This window comes from Chiloscyllium punctatum, chromosome 26 (genome assembly GCF_047496795.1).
Source record: "Chiloscyllium punctatum isolate Juve2018m chromosome 26, sChiPun1.3, whole genome shotgun sequence".
Taxonomy (NCBI): Eukaryota; Metazoa; Chordata; class Chondrichthyes; order Orectolobiformes; family Hemiscylliidae; genus Chiloscyllium; species Chiloscyllium punctatum.
In genome coordinates, this window is record NC_092764.1 from 80514723 (window position 1) to 80539078 (window position 24356).

The following is a 24356-nucleotide window of genomic DNA, read 5'->3' on the forward strand; positions in this document are numbered from 1 at the left end:
GTGTGTGTGTATGTATGCGATTGATTCCTTGTATGTGTGTGTATGCTTCTGTGTATACATCTGTGTGTCTGCGCTTGCATGTGTAAATGTATATGTGTGGATGTATTTTGTGTATGCTGTGTGTGTGTGTGTAGTTGGTGTTTTGTGTGTTTGTATAATGGGTGTGTTGTCTGTGTGTGTAATGGGAATGTAGATGTGCTGTGTGTGTGTGTCCGTGTAGTGTATGTGTAGTGGTTCTGTGTGTGTGTGTCCGTGTAGTGTACGTGTAGTGGTTCTGTGTGCATTTGTTTGTGTTTGCGTGGATGTGTTTAGTAGGTGGGGGGGGGGGTGTTTGTGAAATGTGTTTATATGTGTGCAGTGGATGTGTTGGATCTGTTTTGAAATGTATATATACACATGTAGTGGGTGTGTTGCATGTGTGTTTGTAGTGCATGAGTTATGTATGCAATGTGTAGTTGGGTGTGTTGTGTGTGTGTGTTTGTAGTGCTTGTGTTATATGTGCAATGTGTTTGTACATGTGTCGTGTGTGTGTTTGTGTGTGTGTGTGCAGAAACAAAGGAAATAGGAGCAATGGAGGCCATTTGGCCCCTTGAGCCAGCTCTGCCATTCAATATGACCATGGTTGATCATCCAACTCAGTAGCCGATTTCCACTTTCTTCCCATACCCTTTGATCCCTTTAGCCCTAAGAACTATAGCTAACTCCTTTTTGAAATCATTCAATGCTTTGGCCTTAACCACCTTTTGTGGTAGTGAATTCCACAGGCTCACCACTCTCTGGATTCTCCTCATCTCAGTTTTAAATGGTTTACTCCGTATCCTCTGGTTTTGGACATCCTCATCACAAGGAACATCCTGATTTTACCTTGTCTAGTCCCGTCAATTTTTGATGAGGTCCTGCTCATCCTTATTGTGTATGTTGTGTGTGTACATTTCTGTCCAGCCACTCATCCTACCAGCAGAACGCTAACTGGGACATGAGAGGATTTCCAAACACACTCACCATATCTGGATTAGGGAACTGGAGACCTGGGAAATTTTCAGCGTCTACATTTTGAATGTAAAATAATATATTCTCTTCTTCAACAACTTGTTTTCCATCTTTACAATCACTGAACAGTAAGTTATTTTCCAAAACTGAGACGACTCTGCAAAAGATTGGTAAAGGAAGAATGTTACTGCCCATCAGTAATAGAGGGCTGGGGTTCAGCAGCACTGGGCTCGGGATAACTTGCTGCATCAGGACAATTTGCTTTACACAGTGCATTGGCCTGAGGCCCGCACTGCACTGTAGCTGCCCGTCTGGGTGAAGGAGGTGAAGGAGAGAGGCCTGAAGCCCTTGGAGAGCCTGTACAGCCAGCTCATGAGGATCTTAATCTTCAGTGTAAATACGGCACTTCCTCATGGAGTAACCAGACCAGTTTGCTCATTTGGTACGGGTCTAAATGTGAGGCTGCATTCCTGATTATAATAAATTCACACATTTTGCTTCCTGTTAGCATCCTGGGATCTGCCCAGTGCCTTGAGCAGCTTGCTCTAGGCCAAAGAATGTCCTGGTTCTGCACAATGCCATCCAGACAATGCTCTTTGATTACATTCTCTGCATAACATGCAGCACTCACATGAAATAAGACAGAATGATGCCAATCAATTGGCCTGGAGATATCTGGTGGGGTCAGACCAGTTTGTGCAGAGGCACTGGGGGACTTTATCAGACCCATGAGGTTTATTCAGTCATTAGCCATAAAAGCTGTGTAATTGATAGAAGATATCATTCTGAGGCCCAGAGTAGGGAAAGGATAGCTCCCAGGAAGCTCAGTTATTCAACACGACAGTAGATGTTTGCAAATGGCAATGGGGGAGTGCTGAGGGAAGGGAGGATCAGACGCTTCAGGAAATGCAGGATGGCACTGAACAAAGTAGGAAGACACTGCACTCTCGCTGCACTTGGTAGGATTACAGATCGTGGTGTTTATCACCAATGTGATTCAGGGAAGTGACTAAATTACTTATGTGCATAGAAATCTATAAATATCATTGTTAAAACATTTTAAAGATTGTATGTTTGTGGTGATTGAGATATGATATTTGTCTAGCTGAGTAATTCCATAAAAGTACATGATTTCAGCAGGTTTATTCATGATCAATTCCAAAATAGAGAGGCAGAGAAAGATTTAAAGGACATTGTGGATGTGTTGGAGCAGAAGACCTTGTAAACAAGAAAGGTGGATGGTTAGGAGGGTGATACTCACAGAATAAAGGGTCAGCCAGTGATAACTGAGGTGAAGAGGAAGCTCTTCACTCAAATGGCTGTGAATTTTGGAATTGTTTCTCCAACAAGCTGGGCATGTTCACTCACTGGGAATAGTTGCAACAGAGTTGGACAGATGCTGAAGGATATGAGGTGAGGGAGAGAAGGTGGAGGTGAGGAAGAAGATCAGTCTTGATAGAACTGATCTGTAGAGGAGATTTAAACAGCCAACAATAAATGTGCTGAATTCTCCCCAAAATTTAGCTAAATACAAGTTTCCCTCTGTAAGCCCTTGTGAGATTGCTCACAGTACTCTCTCCAATGCACCACATTTCTCGGGCACCTAGCTTGTCCAACCTTCTCTCAGTGCTGGTGTGATATTTAAAACACAGGAGACACCAGGTCAAGGTCAGTCAGTCTGGAGCTGTCCTGCATGGCGAATTGCTCCAGAGACAGTGGACAGAGGCACGTTAACTCCATGCTTTGTGGACAAGGACCTGGAGGATTAGCAACTTTGCACACCAACATTTCTAATCCTGTCAAACTTCTTGAACTGTGTTGTAGGTGCTATTAAAGTGCCCAATTCACTGAGTTAAGCAACTTAGCACATGAAAATCTTCATTTTCAGCAATGTACTTAAAATCTGTTGTGGATGTTACTAACGTGTATACCTGGGTGAGGTAAGCAGGTCTGAACAGCAAAATCACAATTTCCAGCAAACTTCTCCAAAATGCTGGCATATTCTTAAAATGTGCAATCTGCCCTTTTGTATCATCTCGAACAGAGGTTAAGAATCATCAAAGCCCTACAGAGTGAAAGCAGGCTATTTGGCCCATCAAATACTGGATTAGTGGTGCTGGAAGAGCACAGCAGTTCAGGCAGCATCCAACGAGCAGCAAAATCAACGTTTCAGGCAAAAGCCCTTCATCAGGAATAAAAGCCCATCAAGTCCATACTGACCCTCTGAAGAGCAGTGCACCCACCCCCTCCCCCCATAATCCTGCATTCCCCATGGTTAATCCACATAGCCTGTACATCCCTGGAATCTATGGAGTAATTTACCCTGGCCAATGCACATTTTTGGACTATGGGAGGAAATTGCTACACCCAGAGGAAAAACGAACAGACATAAGGAGAATGTGCAAACTCCAGATAGACAGTTGCCCAAGGCTGGAATCAAACCCGAATCCCTGGTGCTGTGAGGCAGCAGGGCTAACCACTGAGCCACCATGCTGGCCTAAACTCAACTCAACCCAGACGGGAATTGTACCCATAAAACGTGGCTTAGGAGGTCAGTGCCTTACCCATTTAGGCCTCTGGGGCCATTCATGTGAAAGTCCTCACTGGCATTGAACCCCAATAAATTTGCCAGCATTTTGGATACCATTTATTGGAAATAGTGATTTTGGTGCTCAAACTTGCTTATCTCACCATGATATGCACATTAGCTAGAAATGGCATTTGCGATTTACTTATCTCACTGAGTTATGCAATTCGGTACCATCTACAATGTATTTTCAGGCCATGGAGAAAGTGAAGACTGCAGATGTTGGATATCAGAGTCCAAAAGCGTGGCCGATCAGGCAACATCTGAGGAGCAGGTGCTCATACTTGAAACATCGACTCTCCTATTCCTCGGAAGTTGCCTGACCACTGTGCTTTTCCAGCACCACACTTTTGACCCATATTTTCAGGACATGCCAACTTGTGAGAAGTTTGCTCGAAATGATAATTTTAGTGTTCAAACCTGCTTACCTTACCCAGATATGCAATTTAGTAACATCTGCAACAGATTTTAAGAACATTGCTAGAAATGGAGATGTTGGTGGGCCAAGTTACTTACCTCAGTGAGGTATGCATTTCAGTAACATCTACAAGAGATTTTAAGAAGATGCCAGCATTTTGGGAAAGTTTCTTGGATGTGGTGATTTTGATTTCTTACTTTCTTATCTCATCGAGATATGCACTTTATCAGCATCTATAACAGATTTTAATAAATGCCAGCATTTTAGAGACAGGATGAGCTAGTGCAGAGGACAGCTGCCATCCTCCCTCAGGACTGGCAGGGAGACCATGGCATCAGATGTTGTGAGCCTGATTCAAATTCACCACCACCATCAGTGTTATTTCATCAGTTCACTCTCGGAGGATGAATACTACTGTTTCTCTCTGCTTTCTCACTCACTCTATCTCTGCAACTGTAACCATGTCCCACTCGTACAATCACTAAAAGCTGAGCCGGTCACTTTTGTCTCATTCAGTGTTGCCCTTTGTCTCATTCCTCAAGCAAATGTTGCACTGAAAGATTGCATGAGCCAAGTTGGGTGATGGTGTTCTCAATATTTCTCTCCTCCCTCCTACCAGGAGAGCATCCTTGTCTGAGTCAGGGGGACAGTGAGAATCACGTGGTGACGCAGAAAGCTCTGTGTCTTGTTGTGGTAGATAGCATCTTTAGGAATGACCAGGAGACACAGAGAATTCCTCAAGATGATAAGCCTTTATTTGCAAACAAAAGCTGTGGCCATCAGAGCAGACAACCCTGAAAACCCGCAAACAGCGAGCATACTCTAATGTTTATGCTGTTCTAAAAGTCATGCCCTATCCCTGTTACAGTAGCATAACCAATCGCACTAAGCCTACATTACATCCCCTTAACCAATCAGACTCTGCCACAATTGTCTTCTGAATTGCTCTAGACCTCACGTTGGGCCGTGTTCATCTTTCTTCACCTTTTGTCACCTGACAGGCTGTAGTCACGCAAGGCTGACTCAAGCACGCAACCCAGACACTACACTGACATAATAGCTCAACATGCATTACTTTGTAGTTATATATTCATATTTACCATAGTCTCAACAACCAACTAAGAAACACAAGTGGAACAAGCAGCAGGCACAGGTGTTAGAGCATCAGGCAAACTGACTCAAATGTTGGAGGACTTCACCAACTTAGTTTACATCCTGCTGCACAGGCATCCAAATATCCAGTTACATACATGGACAGAGTGGCAGCTGTCATGGAAGGCCAGGTCTGGCATACTCTGTTAGACCTTCAAGCTATCTGTTTTGGTGTTAGACACCATTTGCAAGGTAATGGGTTGGCGCAGGGGGTGGCAAGGAATTTTATCCTCACTCCAAGTACCATTTCCTCACAAGCAGATAGAGGGCTGTACTCAGGTGAAGCGACAACATACAAATGCCCTGGTGGTTTCTTCTTGGGGCACTTCAAAACTGGTTGGGACTTTCACACCATTCTCAATCATCTGAACTTATAGCTCTAAAGAAGAGTCATACCAGACTTGAAATGCTAACTTTGTTTCTCTCTCTCCATAGATGCTGTCAGTCATGCTGAGTTTCTACAACATTGTCTGTCTATACTTCAGAAAATTCATCTGATTTGGCAGGGAGAAAATATCCTGTGAAAGCCAGGAGGAACTTGGAACTTTAAAAATAAAGATTATATTTCGTCTGTCGGTATGGTGAAGTTACCTCAACAAGCACAAGCACTATTGGAGACACATTCACACTTAAAGGAAAACTAATTACAGTTGAGTGTCCAGCACAACTGTGCTCTACAGTGGATATCTGTTCCCTTTTCTCTTTCATGGAGTTTGATGTGTAGTTCCTTGTCAATAAGCTTTTATAGTATTTCACGTAATATACTTCAATTATTCTGCAACCCTCCCAAACTAGAGACAAAAGTAGGTTAAACACTGGAAATGCTGGTTTCACAACTGCCAAATGTTTGTTGTATAGTAGTTCCATTTCAGGAATTATATATCATTTTCAGCATTGCCCTGAGCTTTGAACATGCAACTAAACTGAATGGAGGTATGTGACTTGCATGACTACTTCAGGAATTCAATACAAAACTTCCCAGTTTAAGATTTTGCAGCAAGAAATAATTTTTTTTTATCTTTTACATAATTTTTAAAATTAGCTGATGAAAAATAAGGAATACAAACTGTATTTGCCCCGAAAAATTGGAAAGCGATTTGCCTGCATAACATTAGAGGGAAGTCAGGTGGCTGCTTAAGATTTGACACCCAGCCCAGCAGAAGGCTGGGAATGAGGGGAAGGTCAGAAAAAAAAAAATCAGGGTTATTTGCCAAATGGAGAATTTTAAAAAATTTTCATGACTTCCATTTATATTTGAAATTTATTGTGTTTTGTGTTTCTAGAAGAATGATTATTTACGTGTCAGGAGTGTGGTTGGTACATCTCTGGAGGAATTTGTTCACTATTCCAACTGCAGCCGTGCATTGTTCTCTTTCATTCAGCTGGCGCCGCAAATGTTCACAAGTCTCATTCGGCCCTGAGTGGAGAAGGAGAGGATTAAATAATCAGGTCAATACAAACCAGATCCAGCCCTTCGAAATACCTACTGGGAAGCACTCACAGTATGATCTTGGGGTAAATCAGCTTTGTTTTATTCTGGAAATGGAATACCTTTCTCAGCTCTTTAATTGACTGGTTAACGATTCAGAGAAATTTCCAGTTTTGACTCAAATGTATCAGTGAAAACTTAAATTAAATCGGAAGCAGAAGATGTTCAAACTGATACATCAATCAGCTTGTTAGAAATAACTTAAATTTTAAATTTAATTTAAATTAAATTAAAGAGTATGGGATTATTAAATTTTAATAATCCCACACTCTTACAATGATTCAAATTTTTCAAATGTTCCAAAACACTGGAATAATCACTGACTGGGTCCCCAGCCAATCCACAATCTGACAGAGGGATCATTTGGGCCAGTCTACATTAAGATCCTTATCGTCATAGCAACAAAATGGAGCCTAATGAAATGGAAAGACTGTAATGCCTCCAGTCCAGAATGCTTATGATCAATGTATCTCTGGATTTTGGAACTTTCTGGGTTATAGAATAACATTAGAAACACAACTGGAGAATCTCAAACTTATAAATGTTTGCCTACAGCAAAAAACACTGATAAAACATTGTAAGACAGTAAAAAAATTGCATTACTCACTGTTTCTACTCACCAAATATTGCATTGAAATGGTGTTACAGTTATTCAACTCCACTCAAAATATTTCTAGACAACATTTTTTTCTAAACATTAGATTTCAAGACTGGAGAGGCTAGGGTTTATTTCAGGTTTTATATCTCATTTACACATTCCAGACACTTGAGAGTCTAATTCTCCATTATCCCCGGTGAGACCCTATCTTCATTCTGAAACTGGGACTTAATTTTACGAACTCTGCATTTCCTGTATGTTTGTGTGTGGACTGAAGTGAATTAAGGTGCAGCTGTAAGGATTTTGCTGAACCTCTTATCAGAATTTGTTAAAAATGATACGCAAAATTGCACGTGGCAGCTCAATCCAGCTGTGAATTTTGCAAATTTATATGAGACCATAACCAACAGCAACCATCAAGCAGCTATGCTGTCCCAATAAATCAGCATGAAGAATTGTAGTACTTAATTTTTCTGGAACAGGATCATTTCACAACCCCATTGTTCATGTTGCACACATCAGACAGTTCACTGATCATTGCTGCATTATAAAGTGACTCTTGCACTAATTGGGTGCATGGCACCAGCTTCACACTGACCAGTAACACCAACAGGGCAGGGAGAGTGGTTCCTTCTACATTTCTGGCCCTCCCAGGCTGTAAAGAGTCACTGATTAGTCCTAAATTTACACTAAGGGCGGCAACTGCATTCCATTGGGTCAGTAATAGGTTTCGGCTCCTTTATTAGGGTCAGCCTGTGATCACTGATGACAGAATATTTGTGTAAAAGCCTGTCATCCTGATAGTGCCCAGAATGAATTCTTTTTGTCCCCTTTTTTGTGGAAAGGGCAAAAAGAAACAGCTGACTTTATTGGTGAAAAGGTATATCCACATCTATCATCTATAGCGTTGCCATAGCCCTGCTCTCTCATTACAGAGAGGTGACTGGTGGTTGTTCTACCTGAGGGCTACCATGGCTCAGGCAAGGGATGATGACTCTGGATCCTCACCCGGATGCAGTGCATGCAGTGAGTCAGCATCACTGTGAGGTGAAGGGGAGTGTGTGCAGTGAGTCAACATCACATTGTGGTGGGTTGGAATGAGTGCGTGGTGACACTACAAAGTGGCCTGGAAGGAGAGAGCAGTGAGGAGGAGAAAATGAGGACTGTAGGTGCTGGTGATCAGAGTCAAAGAGTATGGTGCTGTAAAATCACAGCTGGTCAGGCAACATCCGAGGATTAGGAGAATCAACTTTTCCAGCGTAAGTCCTTCATTAGGAATAAGGCTTGTGGCCAAGGGGGCTGAGAGATAAATGGGAAGGGGAGGGGGCGGGGCTGGGGCTTGGGGGAAGGTAGCTAGGAATGCAATAGGTAGATGAAGGTGGGGTGCAGGTGATGGGTCAGAGAGGAGGGTGGAGCAGATAGGTTGGAAGAACAGGTAGGACTGTTCAAGAGGGCTGTGTCAAATTGGAAGGTTGGGACTGGGATAAGGTACAGGGAAGGGAAATGTGGAAACTGGTGAAATCCACATTGATCCCATGTGGCTGGAGGGTCACAAAGCAGAAGATGAGGTATTCTTCCTCCAGGTGTCAGGTGGTTAGGGTTTGGCAGTGGAGGAGGCCTCAGACTTGATGTGGGAAGGGGAGTTCAAGTATTTGGCCACAGGGTGATGGGGTTGTTTCGTGCATGTGTCCCAGAGATATTTTCTGAAACATTCTGCAAGTTGGCATCCTGTCTCCCCAATGTAGAAGAAACCAGATTGAGAACAACGGATACAATATGTGATCTGTGTGGAAGTACAGATAAATCTCTGTCGGATGTGGATGGATGTACAGTGAATCAACATCACTGTAAAGTGTGTTGGGAGGAGTGCACCGTGAGTCAGCCTGAGCAACACAGAGGTGGAAGTCATGCTTCTCGAACAGCATGGGGGAGTTTACAGACAGCAGTTTCAAAAAGAATGGGAGAGCCTGAGGAGTAAGCAGCTTTTCAAGCAACATGAGAGAGCAGGTCTTTATTCCTGAAACAGGGTCATTGGATCTGAAATATTAACTCTGCTTCCTCTCCGAAGATGCTGCCTTGACTTGCTGAGTTTCTCCAGCAATTTCTGCTTTGTTTGAGAGAGCAGGCCTATAGCTCCATGCAGCAAACCTCCATGAGAAGGGCAGTGACAGAGGGAGATAAAACTTTGCAACAAAGAGCCCCTTTAGCATGTTTCTTCCTGTAAGAGCAAGGTGTAACATCACAGAAAAACAGGTAGGTGATTGGTGGAAATTTCTTCCATGCCTTTCATTGGTCAATTGGTTTAAGTCAGGAGATGTCATTACAGCTAAACAGTACGGATAGGAAATTCACCCTAATGTATTTATTATTCAAATTAATGAATTAAATAGAATAGAAATGACTAGGCATGCGATGCATCGCAGCTATAGTATGTGGGAGCTAGTGCATGTTGGTGTAATCCACAGTGACCAAATCTGCACTAAGTATTGACTACTCAAGGAACCTTGGTGAAACGTTGAGGAGCTGGAATCTGAACTGTGGACACTGATGTATCAGGGAAGTTGGGTGTTCCCTGAAAACTGTGTTTCAAGAATCAGTCACACTCCTTGGAGTAATTACACCAAATTTGGTCCATGGTCAGGCAGAGGACTGTTGATGAAGCAAGTATGGAGATCCAGAATTTAGCTTTGAATGAACCTCAGCCTGAGCAAAGACAAGGAATCCTGAAGGCTGTGCTGCCTACCTGGTACTAATGTTTAGGATATCTTTTCTGGGATGAAGATGAACATGGATTTGGCAGGGTGGGAGGGTATGTATGGCTCAAAGATTAGTGTGGAGGAAGTGGGCTCTGTTCATGGGACACTGGCATCAGTACTGAGGAAACAAAGGTTCATTGGGATGTGCTTCATTGAACCATAATTGGGGACAGCATTCTAGTCAAGTCTATAGCCAGACTTGTAGATAATGCTTTCAACTAATTAGTGTGGGCAAGTTTAAAACAAAACAAAAAGAGAAGTGCAAGTTAGTGAAGAGGCAAATGATAATCAAAATATGACAGGAAGGGGTAGAAAATATGTGTAGATGAGAGCAACAGGCATTAGAACCACAGAGAGTAATAATAGTTAAAAGTCTGTACTTTGGCAATGGTGACATGGAAGACAAAACTCTATTTCATCAGGGACTGATTCTAGGAGCAATATGTTGCAGAATCAACCAGGGAACAAACTTTTCTAGATCAATAATTTGTATTAAGATGGTATTACTAAGATATCTCGAAGTTAAAGATCTTCTAGGGAGTAGTGATCACAACATAGTAAAATTTTAAATTCACTTTGAGGGAGAGAAATTTAGACTTCAACTTGAATTATTGAGGGAGGAATAAAGAAAAATAGATTAAGGGGAGAGTGAGTAGATGAGCAGTAGTAAACTTTTAAGTAGGGTATCTCATAACACTCAGCAAACAATTATTCTGGTGCAAAGGAATGACTTGATGAGAAGGATGAATGACTTGTGATTAGCAAAGACAAAAAAAAATAGTATTTGGATTTCCAGAATGCCACTCAGAATGTTATTACACAAAATAGGAGCTCATAGTATCGGGGAATAATATATTGGTATGAATTAAGCATGATTAAAACAGAAGGCAGAGAGTTAGGATAAACGAGATTTTTTTTAGGTTGGAACATGTAACTAATGGCCTGCCATAAGAATCAGTCCTAGGGCCTCAATAATTTACTATTTATGTTGATGACTTGTCAGGGTGTAATGTCTCTACTTTGCTGATGCTACAAAAGTAGATGGGAGGCATTTTGCAATAAGACACAAGGAGCCTGCAAGGGCTTATAGATAGGTTGAGTAAATGGCCAAAAATCATGACAGGTATAGATTAATGTTGGGAACTGTGAGGTCTTGCACTTTGGTGGGAAGAATCAAAAGGCAGACTATTATGTAAAAGGGATAAGGGATGAAACACAAAAGATTAGCTTGCAGAATGTCATTTATAAGGCAATTGGAATTTTGGTCATAATTGCGAGCAGGTTAGTGTTTAAAAATAGATTGATTTATCAAGAACAGCTAAACAGGTTCAGCATTTATTCCTCAGAGTTTAGAACAAGGGGGTGGTCTTATTGAAATATATAAGATTCTGAAGGAGCTGAACAGAATTGATGTTAAGAAGACGTTTTCATGAGTGAGGGAATCTCAAATGAAGGGACATAGTTCCAGAATAAGGGGGGACACATTTAAAACTGAGATTCTCTCAAAGGGTAGTGACTATCTGAAACTCCCTCCTCCAGAGAGTTGTGGAGACTAGATCACTGGAAATATTTGGGAAAAGCAGTTAGAGTTTTGAAATATCAAGGAGTTAGTGGGTATGAAAGAGGAGATAGGCAAGGGGCAGATCATGATCTTGCTGAATAACAGGATAGACTTACTTCTGCTCCCATGTTGTATGTTCTTATGTTCACAGTGTCCAACATTAGCTGTGAATCTATGATTGAACTAATTTTTTATGTTGACAAAAATTATGTTGACAACTAAGTTAAGATTGCCAGTCAGGCTCACAAAGTAGCGAACTTACGCATACTGGAACCTAGACACATGAGATCCTCTTCCTTGCAGATGGAAAAAAACTCCTGCACACACTGTGTCTACTTCAACTCAACAACTTAGATGATAACCATTATCTGGTTTAATTCTCAAGGCACTGCCAATCAGATTCAACCTGCCTGGTTTAAATTTAAACAAAGCTTGACAGTTATGTGCCTGTTATCGTACACTTGGTGCATTCTCCATGACAATTAGAGTCCACTTTCCAACAAATCAGCGTGCTCTTCTCACAAAGTATAAAAGTGCTGCTTCCCCCTTTACATTGGTAGCCTTGTGAATCTCCTGCTAAAACAAGATGCAAAATGTACCTTATATCCTAAATGTTGAACAGCTGGAAAGTGAAAGTATGCAAGAGACTTGGGTGTTCTTGTCACTAAAAACTAAACTGCATGTGGAACAACAGTAAGAAAGACAAAACTATGTTGCCTTCATTGTAAGAGGATTTGAGGATAGAAGTACAGATGCAAATGTATCAAGCCTTGGCGAGACTGCTCCTGGGGTAATGTGTATAGTTTTGGTCTCTCTATGTGAGGAAGTATGTACATGCCAGAGAGGGAGTACAATAGTGTTTGTCAGCCCAAACCCTGGGATGTTGCAATCCTCCCATGATGACACATCGAGGAAACTGAATGCGTAGTCTCTAAAGTTTTGAAGAATGACGGGTGATCTTATTAAAATTTACACAATTCTCACAGGGCATGATAAGGTGCAGCTAGATAAGATGTTTCCCTTGGATGTTCAGGTTAGAAACAAGTGAAATATTCTCACATTAGGGCTATGTGATATAAAACCAAGGTGAGGAATTTCTTCACTCTGTGGGTGATAATTCTTTAGAATTCTCTACCCCAGAGAGCTGTGGAAGGTCAATTATTGATCAATCAGAACCAAAATTGATAGATTTGTGGAGAGTGATAATATCAAGGCGTATGTTGATAGTGCAGGGAAACATTAATGATCAGCAATCACCTTAACTGAATGGGGGAGCAGGTTTGTTGGGTTGACTGGCCTACTCCCATTCGGGATGAACTGAATGAGCCTAATTGTAGTTGCTACAGTGCATTTGCTGTTGTCACCTTCAGCAAGAATTGACTTTAGATATTTTGTAATCAATTTGTTAGGGATGTTATGACAGTCCTCTGGAGCAAGTGGGACTTGAACGCAGGTCTCCTGGTCCAGAGGTCAAAATGCTACCATTGTGCACAAAGTACCCAGAATTGACTTTATAAAGGCTGTACTTTAATTTGTAAGTATGAGTCCCATTGAGGTGAGATCTCTGCCAATATCCTTCAATTGATAAAGAAATGAGATGAACCAAAATCTCTGGTGGATCTCTTTCACAACTGCAGCAGAACAGAGTGTGAGAATTGAAGGCCTCTGTCTGTAAACTGCCACAATACCCTATTAATAATTATGAATTAATATTGGTTTAACTTATTGAAATTAAGTAGACATTTTCCAGAATTGGATAGCAGAGTTCATGAAAACATTTATTTACCTGCTGAAGAGAACTTTCTGGTGGCTGATTCCTAAAGTAGAAATTTAAAGCATCAGATATCTTTTCAGTAAAATGGGCATTTATAAATAATAAAACTGAGATACCATCTGATAATTCTGTCTTATCTGGGATGTTTCATGAGAACTGCCTGTCACTGGTCTAGTGACAGTGACATGATTGGAATGATTACTCTGTGTTAGAATTGTTGTTGGATCACTCCTTGAGTCAGAGTGAACAATGCTCTGAAAATAAACGTGATAAAATATGAAAAAATGCTCCAAAACTAAAATCCTGTGCAGTGTATATTTTGTATTTGCTAAATAATACAGGTTAACTAAGTTCTGATCCTTTCAACAATAGGTAGAAAATGCTGAACTTGGATTATCCAGGAGAAGTCTGCATTAAAATCAAGTAAATTAGCATTTCAGCCACAAAAATAGGCTGTGTGTTCTTAGTGATATGTTGCAGGGGGTGTTTTAATAAGATATCATTGCAGATCAATGGGAAGATGAGGATGTTGGACAGGCGCTCAGCTCTTGCTGTGCCGACCTTTTATCCTACTCTAAGATCAACTAACCTACATACCCTTCATTTTGCTATCATCCATGTGTGTATCCAAGAGTCACTTAAATGTCCCTAATGTCTCGACTATATCATCACTGCTGGCAGTGCACTCCATGCACCCACAACTCTCTGTATACAGAACCTACCTCTGACATCTCCCCCCACACCTTCCTCCTATTACCTTAAAATTTTGCCCCCTCATGATAGACATTGCGCCATGGGAAAAGTCTCTGGCTATCCATTCTTTATCTATGCCTCTCAATATCTTGCACACATCTATCAAGTCACTTCTCATCCTTCTTCACTCCGATGAGAAAAGCCCTAGCTCCTTCAACCTTCCTTCATAAGACATACCCTCCAGTCCAGGCAGCATCCTGGGAAATTGCCTCTGCATCCTCTCTAAAGCTTCCACATCTTTCCTAGGATGAGGTGACCAGAACTGAACACATCATTCCAAGTGTGATCTAACCAGGGCTTTATAGAACTGCAGCAAAAAATCACGGCTCTTAAACTCAATACTCCTGCTAATGAAAGCCAATACAACTATTAGCCTTCTAAACAACCCAATCAATTTGGGTAGCAAATTTGAGAGATCTATGGACCCCAAGATCCCTCTGTGCTTCCACACTGCCAAAAGTCCTGTCTTTAACAATGTATTCAGCATTCAAATTTGACCTTCCAAAATGAATCACTTCACACTTATCCAGCTTGAACTCGATCTGCCTCTTCTGCATCCTGTCAATGTCCCGTTGCAACCTACAAAAGCGCTCCACATAGTCCTCAACTCCACCAATATTCGTGTCATCGACAAACTTACTAATCCACCCTTCCACTTCCTCATCCAAGTCATTTATAAAAATCACAAAGAGCAGATATCCCAGAACAGATCCCTGTGGAACACCACTGGTCACGGAGCTCCAGGCTGAATACTTTGCATCCACTACGATATGGACCAGGCCAGACTTTCTCAAAACATTGCATGGAAGTAGACCAGACCCTAACTTTGCTCGTTGTTTTAAGCAGGTGTATGTGGTTATTCCAGGAGAGATGCAGCTGGTCAAAGCACTTAGTTTTAAACAAAACAGAATTTGTTTACAAGATTACCAAATGAAACACAAACAAAAAAGAACAGAATACCAAATAACTCAACCTATCTGAAAACCCAGCAGATTACCTCAACTTAATGATGCTGTTCCAAATACTTCAAACAATCCCCAAAAGCACCCCTTGGCACAAAAGGTTAATGCTCACACAGGGTCTTACAGGTGAGAGAGAGAGAGAGAGGGAGAGAGAGAGAGCTGGCAGCATGGAACATCATCTTCCATGGAGCTGTGTCTTGGATCAGCAGCTTGAAAACAGCCTGACTGCTTTCAGTCAGTAGCCAGACTGTTAAAACCAAAACAAACCATGGAGAAGCTGAGCTGGGAGAACTGGCCACTCCCTTTCATTGGACAAGTGTTTCTTTTAAAAATGTGAAAGCCTTTTGCCTGAGGCAGTTTCTGTTGGCTATATTCAAATTAGTCCTAAAACCCACCCAGGAAACACTTCTTGGAATTGCTGCTTTTATGACCTCTCTGAAAGAAAAACCAAGGAGCAGCATCATCAGGACTACCAACCCTCTGTCTTCTATGGGCTAGTCAATTCTGTATTCAGACAGCCAGATTTCCCTGTATCTCACGCCTCCTTACTTTCTTAATGAGCTTACCAAGGAGAACCTTATTAAAGGCCTTGCTAAAATCCATATACACCAAATCCATGTCAGTGGATACATGTCAGTGACTACTCCTCTGGATTGTGCTTAATTCGGAAAGCACACCCACTGAGATGAAAGACTCTGAGCTGGTGGAGGGGGCAAGTGAAGGCTTACCAATGAATGTTTCTTGGATTCAATGGTTGTGTGATCAGGACTGGAGCTGCTGTTAGACGTTGCTGAGGTTGTCTGTTCATTTGGTTTACTATGTGTTGGTGACTGCTGCATGATGAAAAGCAGAATTATTTGGTGAAGATGGATTATGGTTTGCACAAATTATGAATGAATTGATCCCAATATTAATGGGGGAGCAGTGTAATGAAGCTCATCGATTGTCTGCCCAAAGAGGTCTCACAATTCTCACCTCTTCAGGTACTGAAGCAGTCCCTGTCCAAATGCAGTTACACCTGGGCTATATCCAGGCTTGGGCTGAATAGTGGGAAGCAATATTTGCATCAAACAAATGCCAAATAATGAGCATCACCAATACAAGACAATCTAACTATCACCCTCCCCTAGACATTCAATGACATTACCATTACTAATTGCATCCTTAGGTTTCCATTGACCAGACACTCAGCTGGATAATCTACAAAAACACAGTGGCTAAAAGAGCACGTCAGAGGTGATGAATCCTAAAGTGTGTAACCCACCTCCTGACTCCCAAGAACCTATCCACCATGTCCAAGCTTTCGGTCAGGAGTGTGATGGAATACTCCCCATTTGCCTGGATTATGCTCCACAGGTATTGACCCTGGAAATAATGGGAACAGCTGCTGTCCATTCTCTCTCAGTTTCCCTCAAAATATTATAAACCTTAATCAGGTCCACTCTCAGCCTTCCCTGCTCTAAAGGAAACCACTCAAGTTGATCCAGCATCTCTTCATAGCTGAAATATTGTATCACAGGCAACATCCTGATGAATCTTCACAGCAGCATCTATAGTGTATTCACATCCTTTTATTAGTGCAGTGATCAGAACTTCACACCATACTCCCAGCTGTGGTCTAATCAATGACCTGTATGGCTCCAATATGACCTCACTTCTCTTATAATCTATGCCACATCAGTTAAAGGCAAGTGCTCCACATGCCTGCCTAATTACCCTATCAACATGCCCTGTTAAGTTCAGGGATCTGTTGACAAACATACCCTAGATCAATTTGTTGCTCTGAGTTTCCCTGTATTAGATATATGCTGCCATTCTGCACTGTTGCTCTGCTAAAACCCTGGAACTTTTTTCCTTAGGTCACTGTGGATCTACTGCAGCACCTGGACTGTAGTGTTTCTAAAAAGCAGCTTTCCACCCTCTTTGTGAATGCAACTAGGGATGGACGATTAATAGTGGCCCAGCCAGTGACATCAATGTCCGATGAGGGAATGGAAATGATCAGTCTGCTCTTCTTTAGCTGGAATGAGTATTGCCTACTCGTAGGGAACAAGGATCCTCATGTCTGTCACAATTCACCTCTCTCCCCAAATCAGTCCACAGGATTTAGGTGGGGCCTGCCTTATCCGAACGTCAGGTGAAGGGAGGGTGTGTATACAATGTAAGTGGATGGTAGAGGTGTTTGTGCTGATGCAGGGGTAGGACAGGTGGTGAGGTGTGTCCAATGAATGAATAGGAAGTAGGGGGTGGTGTGTAACAATCAGTATTTAGGAGGATGAAGTTGGTGTGAACCATTGAGGGAACAGCAATCTGATGTGGATACATGTCAGTGACCACTCCCCTGGATTGTGTTCCCGAGTTTAATTTGGAAAGCACACCCACTGAGATGAAAGACTCTGAGCTGGTGGAGGGGGCAAGTGAAGGCTTACCAATGAATGTTTCTTGGATTCAACGGTTGTGTGATCAGGACTGGAGCTGCTGTTAGACGTTGCTGATGTTACCTGTTCTTCATTTGGTTTACTATATGTTGGTGACTGCTGCATGAAGAAAAGCAGAATTAGTTGTTGAAGATGAATTATGGTTTGCACAAATTATGAATGAATTGATCCCAGTATTAATGGGGGAGCAGTGTAATGAAGCTCAATCGATTGTCTGCCCAAAGAGGTCTCAGAATTCTCACCTCCTCAGGTACTGAAGCAGACCCTGTCTAAATCCAGTTACACCTGGGCTATATACAGGCTGGGGCTGCATAGTGGGAAGTAATAATTACATCAAACAAGTGCCAGGTAATGACCATCTCCATACAAGACAATCTAACTATCACCTTCCCCTAGACATTCACTGACATTACCATCACTAACTGCGTCCTTGGGTTTCCATTGACCAGACACTCAGCTGGATAAACCTCAAAAACACAGTGGCTAAAAGAGCACGTCTGAGGTGATGAATCCTAAAGTGTGTAACCCACTTCCTGATTCCGAAAAACATATCAAAAACATATCAGCATTGTGATGGAATACTCCCCATTTGTCTAGATTATGCTCCACACGTATTGCCTTTCAAATATTGGTAACAGCTGCTGTCTATTCTCTCTCAATTTCCCTCAAAATGTTATAAACCTCAATCAGGTCCACCTTCATCCTTCTCTGCTCTGAAGAAAATAACTCGCGTTGATCCAACACCTCATCATAGCTGAAATATTGTATTGCAGGCAACACCCAGATCAACATCTTCTCAGCACTTGCTACACAGTGTATTCACATCCTTTTATTAGTGCAGTGATCAGAACTTCACACCATACTCCAGCTGTGGTCCAATCAAAGACCTGTATGGCTCCAATATGACCTCACTTCTCTTATAATCTATGCCACATCAGTTAAAGGCAAGTGCTCCACGTGCCTGCCTAATTAACCTATCAACACGCCCTGTTAAGTTCAGGGATCTGTTGACAAACATACCTAGATCAATTTGTTCCTCTGAGCTTCCCTGTATTAGAAATATGTTGCCATTCTGCACTGTTGCTCTGCTAAAACCCTGGAACTTTTTTCCTTAGCTCACTGTGGATCTACTGTAGCACCTGGACTGTAGTGTTTCTAAAAAGCAGCTTTCCACCCTCTTTGTGAATGCAAGTAGGGATGGACGATTAATAGTGGCCCAGCCAGTGACATCAATGTCCGATGAGGGAATGGAAATGATCAGTCTGCTCTTCTTTTGCTGGAATGAGTATTGCCTACTCGTAGGGAACAAGGATCCTCATGTCAGGCAGAGTTCACCTCTCCCCCCAAATCAGTCCACAGGATTTAGGTGGGGGCGAATGTTTCCTATAGTGAGGCGAGGGGAGAGCTTGTGTACAATGTAAGTGGATGGTAGAGGTGTTTGTGATGATGCTGAGGCAGGACAGGTGGTGAGGTGTTTCTGGTGAATGAATAGGAAGCAGGGGGCTGGTGAGTGAGAATCAGTACTTAGGAGGATGAAGTTGGTGAAAACCATTGAGGGAACAGCAATCTGATGTGGATACATGTCAGTGACCACTCCTCTGGATTGTGTTTAATTTGGAAAGCATACCCACCGAGGTGAAAGACTCTGAGCTGGTGGAGGGGGCAGTTGAAGGCTTACCGATGATATGTTCGTGGATTCAATGGTTGTGTGATCAGAACTGGAGCTGCTGTTAGACATTGCTGATGTTACCTGTTCTTCATTTGCTTTACTATATGTTGACGATTGCTGCATGAAGAAAAGCAGAGTTAGTTGGTGAATATGGATAATGGTTTGCCCAAATTATGAATGAGTGTTTAGGTTAGATTCCCTACAGTGTGGAAACAGGCCCTTCGGCCCAACCAGTGCTCACCAACCCTCTGAATAGTAAGCCACCCAGATCCATTTCCCTTCGACTAATGCACCTAACATTGTGGGCAAGTTAACTTGGACAATTCACCTGACCTGCACATTTTTTTTTGGACTGTGGGAGGAAACCCGAGCACCTGGAGGAAACGCACGCAGACACAGCAGAACGTGCAAACTCCACATAGACAGTCACCCGAGGCTGGAATCGAATCTAGGATCCTGGTGCTGTGAGGTTGTAATACAAACCACTGAGTAATGCTGTTGCCCAATATTAATGGGGGAGCAGTGTAATTAAGTTCAATCGATTGTCTGCCCAAAGAGGTCTCACAATTCTCACCTCCTCAGGTACTGAAGCAGACCCTGTCTAAATGCACTTACACCTGGGCTATATCCAGGCTTGGACTGAAAATTGGACAGTAATATTTGCATCAAACAAGTGCCAGGCAATGACTATCTCCAATACAAGACAATCAAACCATCACCCCTTGACATTCAATGACATTACCATCACTAATTGCGTCCTTGGGTTTTTATTGACCAGACACTCAGCTGGACAATCCACAAAAACACAGTGGCTTAAAGAGCACGTCAGAGGTGATGAATCCTAAAGTGTGTAACCCACTTACTGACACCCAAAAGCCTAAACAGCATGTCGAAGGTTTAGGTCAGGAGTGTGATGGAATACTCCCCATTTGCCTAGATTATGATCCACAGGCATTGACCTTTGTACTAATGGGAACAGCTGCTGTCTACTCTCTCTCAGTTTCCCTCAAAATGTTATAAACCTCAATCAGACCCACCCTCAGCCTTCTCTGCTGTGAAGAAAACAACCTGTGTTGATCCAGCACCTCATCATAGCTGAAATACTGAATCATCTCAGCACCAGCTATAGTCTATTGACATCCTTCTATTAGAGCAGTGATCAGAACTTCACACCATACTCCCAGCTGTGGTCTAATCAAAGACCTCTATGGCTCCAATATGACCTCACTTCTCTTATAATCTATGCCACATCATTTAGAGGCAAGTTCTTCACATTCCTCCGTAGTCCTCCTCTCAACATGCCATGTTACCTTCAGGGATCTGTTGACAAACATATCAAGATCAATTTGTTGCTCTGAGCTTCCTTGTTTTAGAAATATGTTGCCATTCCTTCAGTGTTGCTCCACCAAAGCCCTGGAATTCTTTCCTTATGGCATTGTGGATCTACGACAGAGCCTGGACTGTAGTGTTTCAAGAAAGCAGATCTCCACACGCTTTGTGAATGCAACAAGAAATGGATAATGAATACTGGCCCAGCCAGTGTCATCAATGTCCCATGAGTGAATGAAAATAATCCCCACATGATCAGTCTGCTCTTCTTTAGCTGGATTGAGTATTGTCTACATGTCGGGAGCAAAGATCATCATGTCAGTCGTAATTCATCCCTACCCCGAAATCAGTCCACTGGATTTAGGTAGGGTCCACCTTATCTGAAAGTGAGGCAAGGGGAGGGTGTGTGTACAATGTAAGTGGATGGTAGAGGTGTTTGTGGTGGTGCAGGAGCAGGACAGGTGGTGAGGTGTGTCCGATGAATGAATAGGAAGCAGGGGACTGGTGTGTAACAAACAGTATTTAGGAAGATGAAGTTGGTGTGAACCATTGAGTGAACAACAATCAGTGACCACTCCCCTGGATAGTGCTTAATTTGGAAAGCAATATTCAATGGTTCCCTGATCAGAACAGGAGCTGCTGTTAGACGTTACTGATGTTGTCTGTTAGTCATTTGGTTTACTATATGTTGGTGACTGCTGCATGAAGAAAAGCAGAATTAGTTGTTGAAGATGGATTATGGTTTGCACAAATTATGAATGAGTTGATCCCAGTATTAATGGGGGAGCAGTGTAATGAAGCTCAATCGATTGTCTGCCCAAAGAGGTCTCACAATTCTCACCTCCTCATGTACTGAAACAGTCCCTGTCTAAATGCTGCTACACCTGGGCTATATCCAGGCTTGGGCTGAATAGTGGGAAGTAATATTTCCATCAAAAAAGTGCCAGGCAATGACCATCTCTAATACAAGACAATCTAACTATCACCCTCCCCTAGACATTCAATGACATTACCATCACGAATTGCGTCCTTGGGTTTTTATTGACCAGACACTCAGCTGGACAATCCACAAAAACACAGTGGCTTAAAGAGCACGTCAGAGATGATGAATCCGAAAGTGTGTAACCCACTTACTGACACCCAAAAGCCTATCCACCATGTCGAAGCTATCGGTCAGGATTGTGATGGAATACTCCCCATTTCCCTGGATTATGCTCCACAGGCATTGACCCTTGTACTAATGGGAACAGCTGCTGTCCATTCTCTCTCAATTTCCCTCAAAATGTTATAAACCTCAATCAGGTCCACCCTCAACCTTCCGTGTTCTGAAGGAAACCACTCAAGTTGATCCAGCATCTCTTCATAGCTGAAATATTGTATCGCAGGCAACATCCTGATGAATCTTCACAGCACCAGCTATTGTGTATTCACATCCTTTTATTAGAGCAGAGATCAGAACTTGACACCATACTCCAGCTGTGGTCTAATCAAAGACCTGTATGGCTCCAATATGACCTCACTTCTCTTATAATCTGTGCCACATCAGTTAAAGGCAAGTGCTCCACATGCCTGCCTAATTACCCTATCAACACGCCCTGTTACCTTCAGGGATCTGTTGACAAAGATATCAAGATCAATTTGTTGCTCTGAGTTTCCCTGTATTAGATATATGCTGCCATTCTGCACTGTTGCTCTGCTAAAACCCTGGAACTTTTTTCCTTAGGTCACTGTGGATCTACTGCAGCACCTGGACTGTAGTGTTTCTAAAAAGCAGCTTTCCACCCTCTTTGTGTCCAATGAATGAATAGGAAGTAGGGGGGTGGTGTGTAACAATCAGTATTTAGGAGGATGAAGTTGGTGTGAACCATTGAGTGAACAACAATTTGATGTGGATCCATGTCAGTGACCACTCCTCTGGATTGTGTTCCCGAATTTAATTTGGAAAGCACACCCACCGAGATGTAAGACTCTGAGCTGGTGGAGGGGGCAAGTGAAGGCTTACCAATGAATGTCTCTTGGGTTCAATGGTTGTGTGATCAGGACTGGAGCTGCTGATAGACGTTGCTGATGTTACCTGTTCGTCATTAGGTTTACTATATGTTGGTGACTGCTGCATGAAGAAAAGCAGAATTAGTTGTTGAAGATGAATTATGGTTTGCACAAATTATGAATGAATTGATCCCAGTATTAATGGGGGAGCAGTGTAATGAAGCTCAATCGATTGTCTGCCCAAAGAGGTCCCACAATTCTCACCTCCTCAGGTACTGAAGCAGACGCTGTCTAAATGCAGTTACACCTGGGCTATATCCAGGCTTGGGCTGAATAGTGGGAAGTAATATTTACATCAAACAAGTGCCAGGCAATGACCATCTCCATACAAGACAATCTAACTATCACCCTCCCCTAGACATTCAATGACATTACCATCACTAACTGCGTCCTTGGGTTTCCATTGACCAGACACTCAGCTGGACAATCCACAAAAACACAGTGGCTAAAAGAGCACGTCAGAGGTGATGAATCCTAAAGTGTGTAACCCACTTCCTGATTCCGAAAAACATATCAAACACATATCAGCATTGTGATGGAATACTCCCCATTTGTCTAGATTATGCTCCACACGTATTGCCTTTCAAATATTGGTAACAACTGCTGTCTATTCTCTCTCAATTTCCCTCAAAATGTTATAAACCTCAATCAGGTCCACCTTCATCCTTCTCTGCTCTGAAGAAAATAACTCGCGTTGATCCAACACCTCATCATAGCTGAAATATTGTATTGCAGTCAACACCCAGATCAACATCTTCTCAGCACGAGCTACAAAGTGTATTCACATCCTTTTATTAGTGCAGTGATCAGAACTTCACACCATACTCCAGCTGTGGTCTAATCAAAGACCTGTATGGCTCCAATATGACCTCACTTCTCTTATAATCTATGCCACATCAGTTAAAGGCAAGTGCTCCACATGCCTGCCTAATTACCCTATCAACATGCCCTGTTACCTTCAGGGATCTGTTGACAAACATACCTAGATCAATTTGTTGCTCTGAGCTTCCCTGTATTAGAAATATGTTGCCATTTCTGCACTGTTGCTCTGCTAAAACCCTGGAACTGTTTTCCTTAGGTCACTGTGGATCTACTGCAGCACCTGGACTGTAGTGTTTCTAAAAAGCAGCTATCCACCCTCTTTGTGAATGCAAGTAGGGATGGACGATTAATAGTGGCCCAGCCAGTGACATCAATGTCCGATGAGGGAATGGAAATAGTCCCCACATGATAAGTCTACTCTTCTTTAGCTGGATTGAGTATTGCCTTCTCGTAGGGAGCAAGGATCCTCATGTCAGGCGGAATTCACCTCTCCCCCCAAATCAGTCCACTGGATTTAGGTGGGGGCGAACGTTTCCTATAGTGAGGCGAGGGGAGAGCTTGTGTACAATGTAAGTGGATGGTAGAGGTGTTTGTGATGATGCTGAGGCAGGACAGGTGGTGAGGTGTTTCCGGTGAATAAATAGGAAGCAGGGGACTGGTGAGTGAGAATCAGTACTTAGGAGGATGAAGTTGGTGAAAACCATTGAGGGAACAGCAATCTGATGTGGATACATGTCAGTGACCACTCCTCTGGATTGTGTTTAATTTGGAAAGCATACCAACCGAGGTGAAAGACTCTGAGCTGATGGAGGGGGCAGTTGAAGGCTTACCGATGATATGTTCGTGGATTCAATGGTTGTGTGATCAGAACTGGAGCTGCTGTTAGACATTGCTGATGTTACCTGTTCTTCATTTGCTTTACTATATGTTGACGATTGCTGCATGAAGAAAAGCAGAGTTAGTTGGTGAATATGGATAATGGTTTGCCCAAATTATGAATGAGTGTTTA

At 42.4% G+C, this 24356-nt stretch overlaps 1 protein-coding gene across 1 annotated transcript in view; it reads right to left on the reverse strand.

Moving 5' to 3' along the window:
- Positions 1-24356, reverse strand: part of LOC140496227 (uncharacterized) — a 105520-nt gene that overhangs the window by 18034 nt on the left and 63130 nt on the right. The window contains exons 10-16 of the mRNA XM_072595728.1: positions 24178-24285; positions 19157-19264; positions 17470-17577; positions 15769-15873; positions 13338-13368; positions 6447-6564; positions 1003-1147 (exon numbers count right to left, since the gene is read on the reverse strand). Of these exons, the coding sequence (XP_072451829.1) occupies positions 1003-1147; positions 6447-6564; positions 13338-13368; positions 15769-15873; positions 17470-17577; positions 19157-19264; positions 24178-24285 (723 nt within the window). The remainder of the gene's footprint in view (positions 1-1002; positions 1148-6446; positions 6565-13337; positions 13369-15768; positions 15874-17469; positions 17578-19156; positions 19265-24177; positions 24286-24356) is intronic.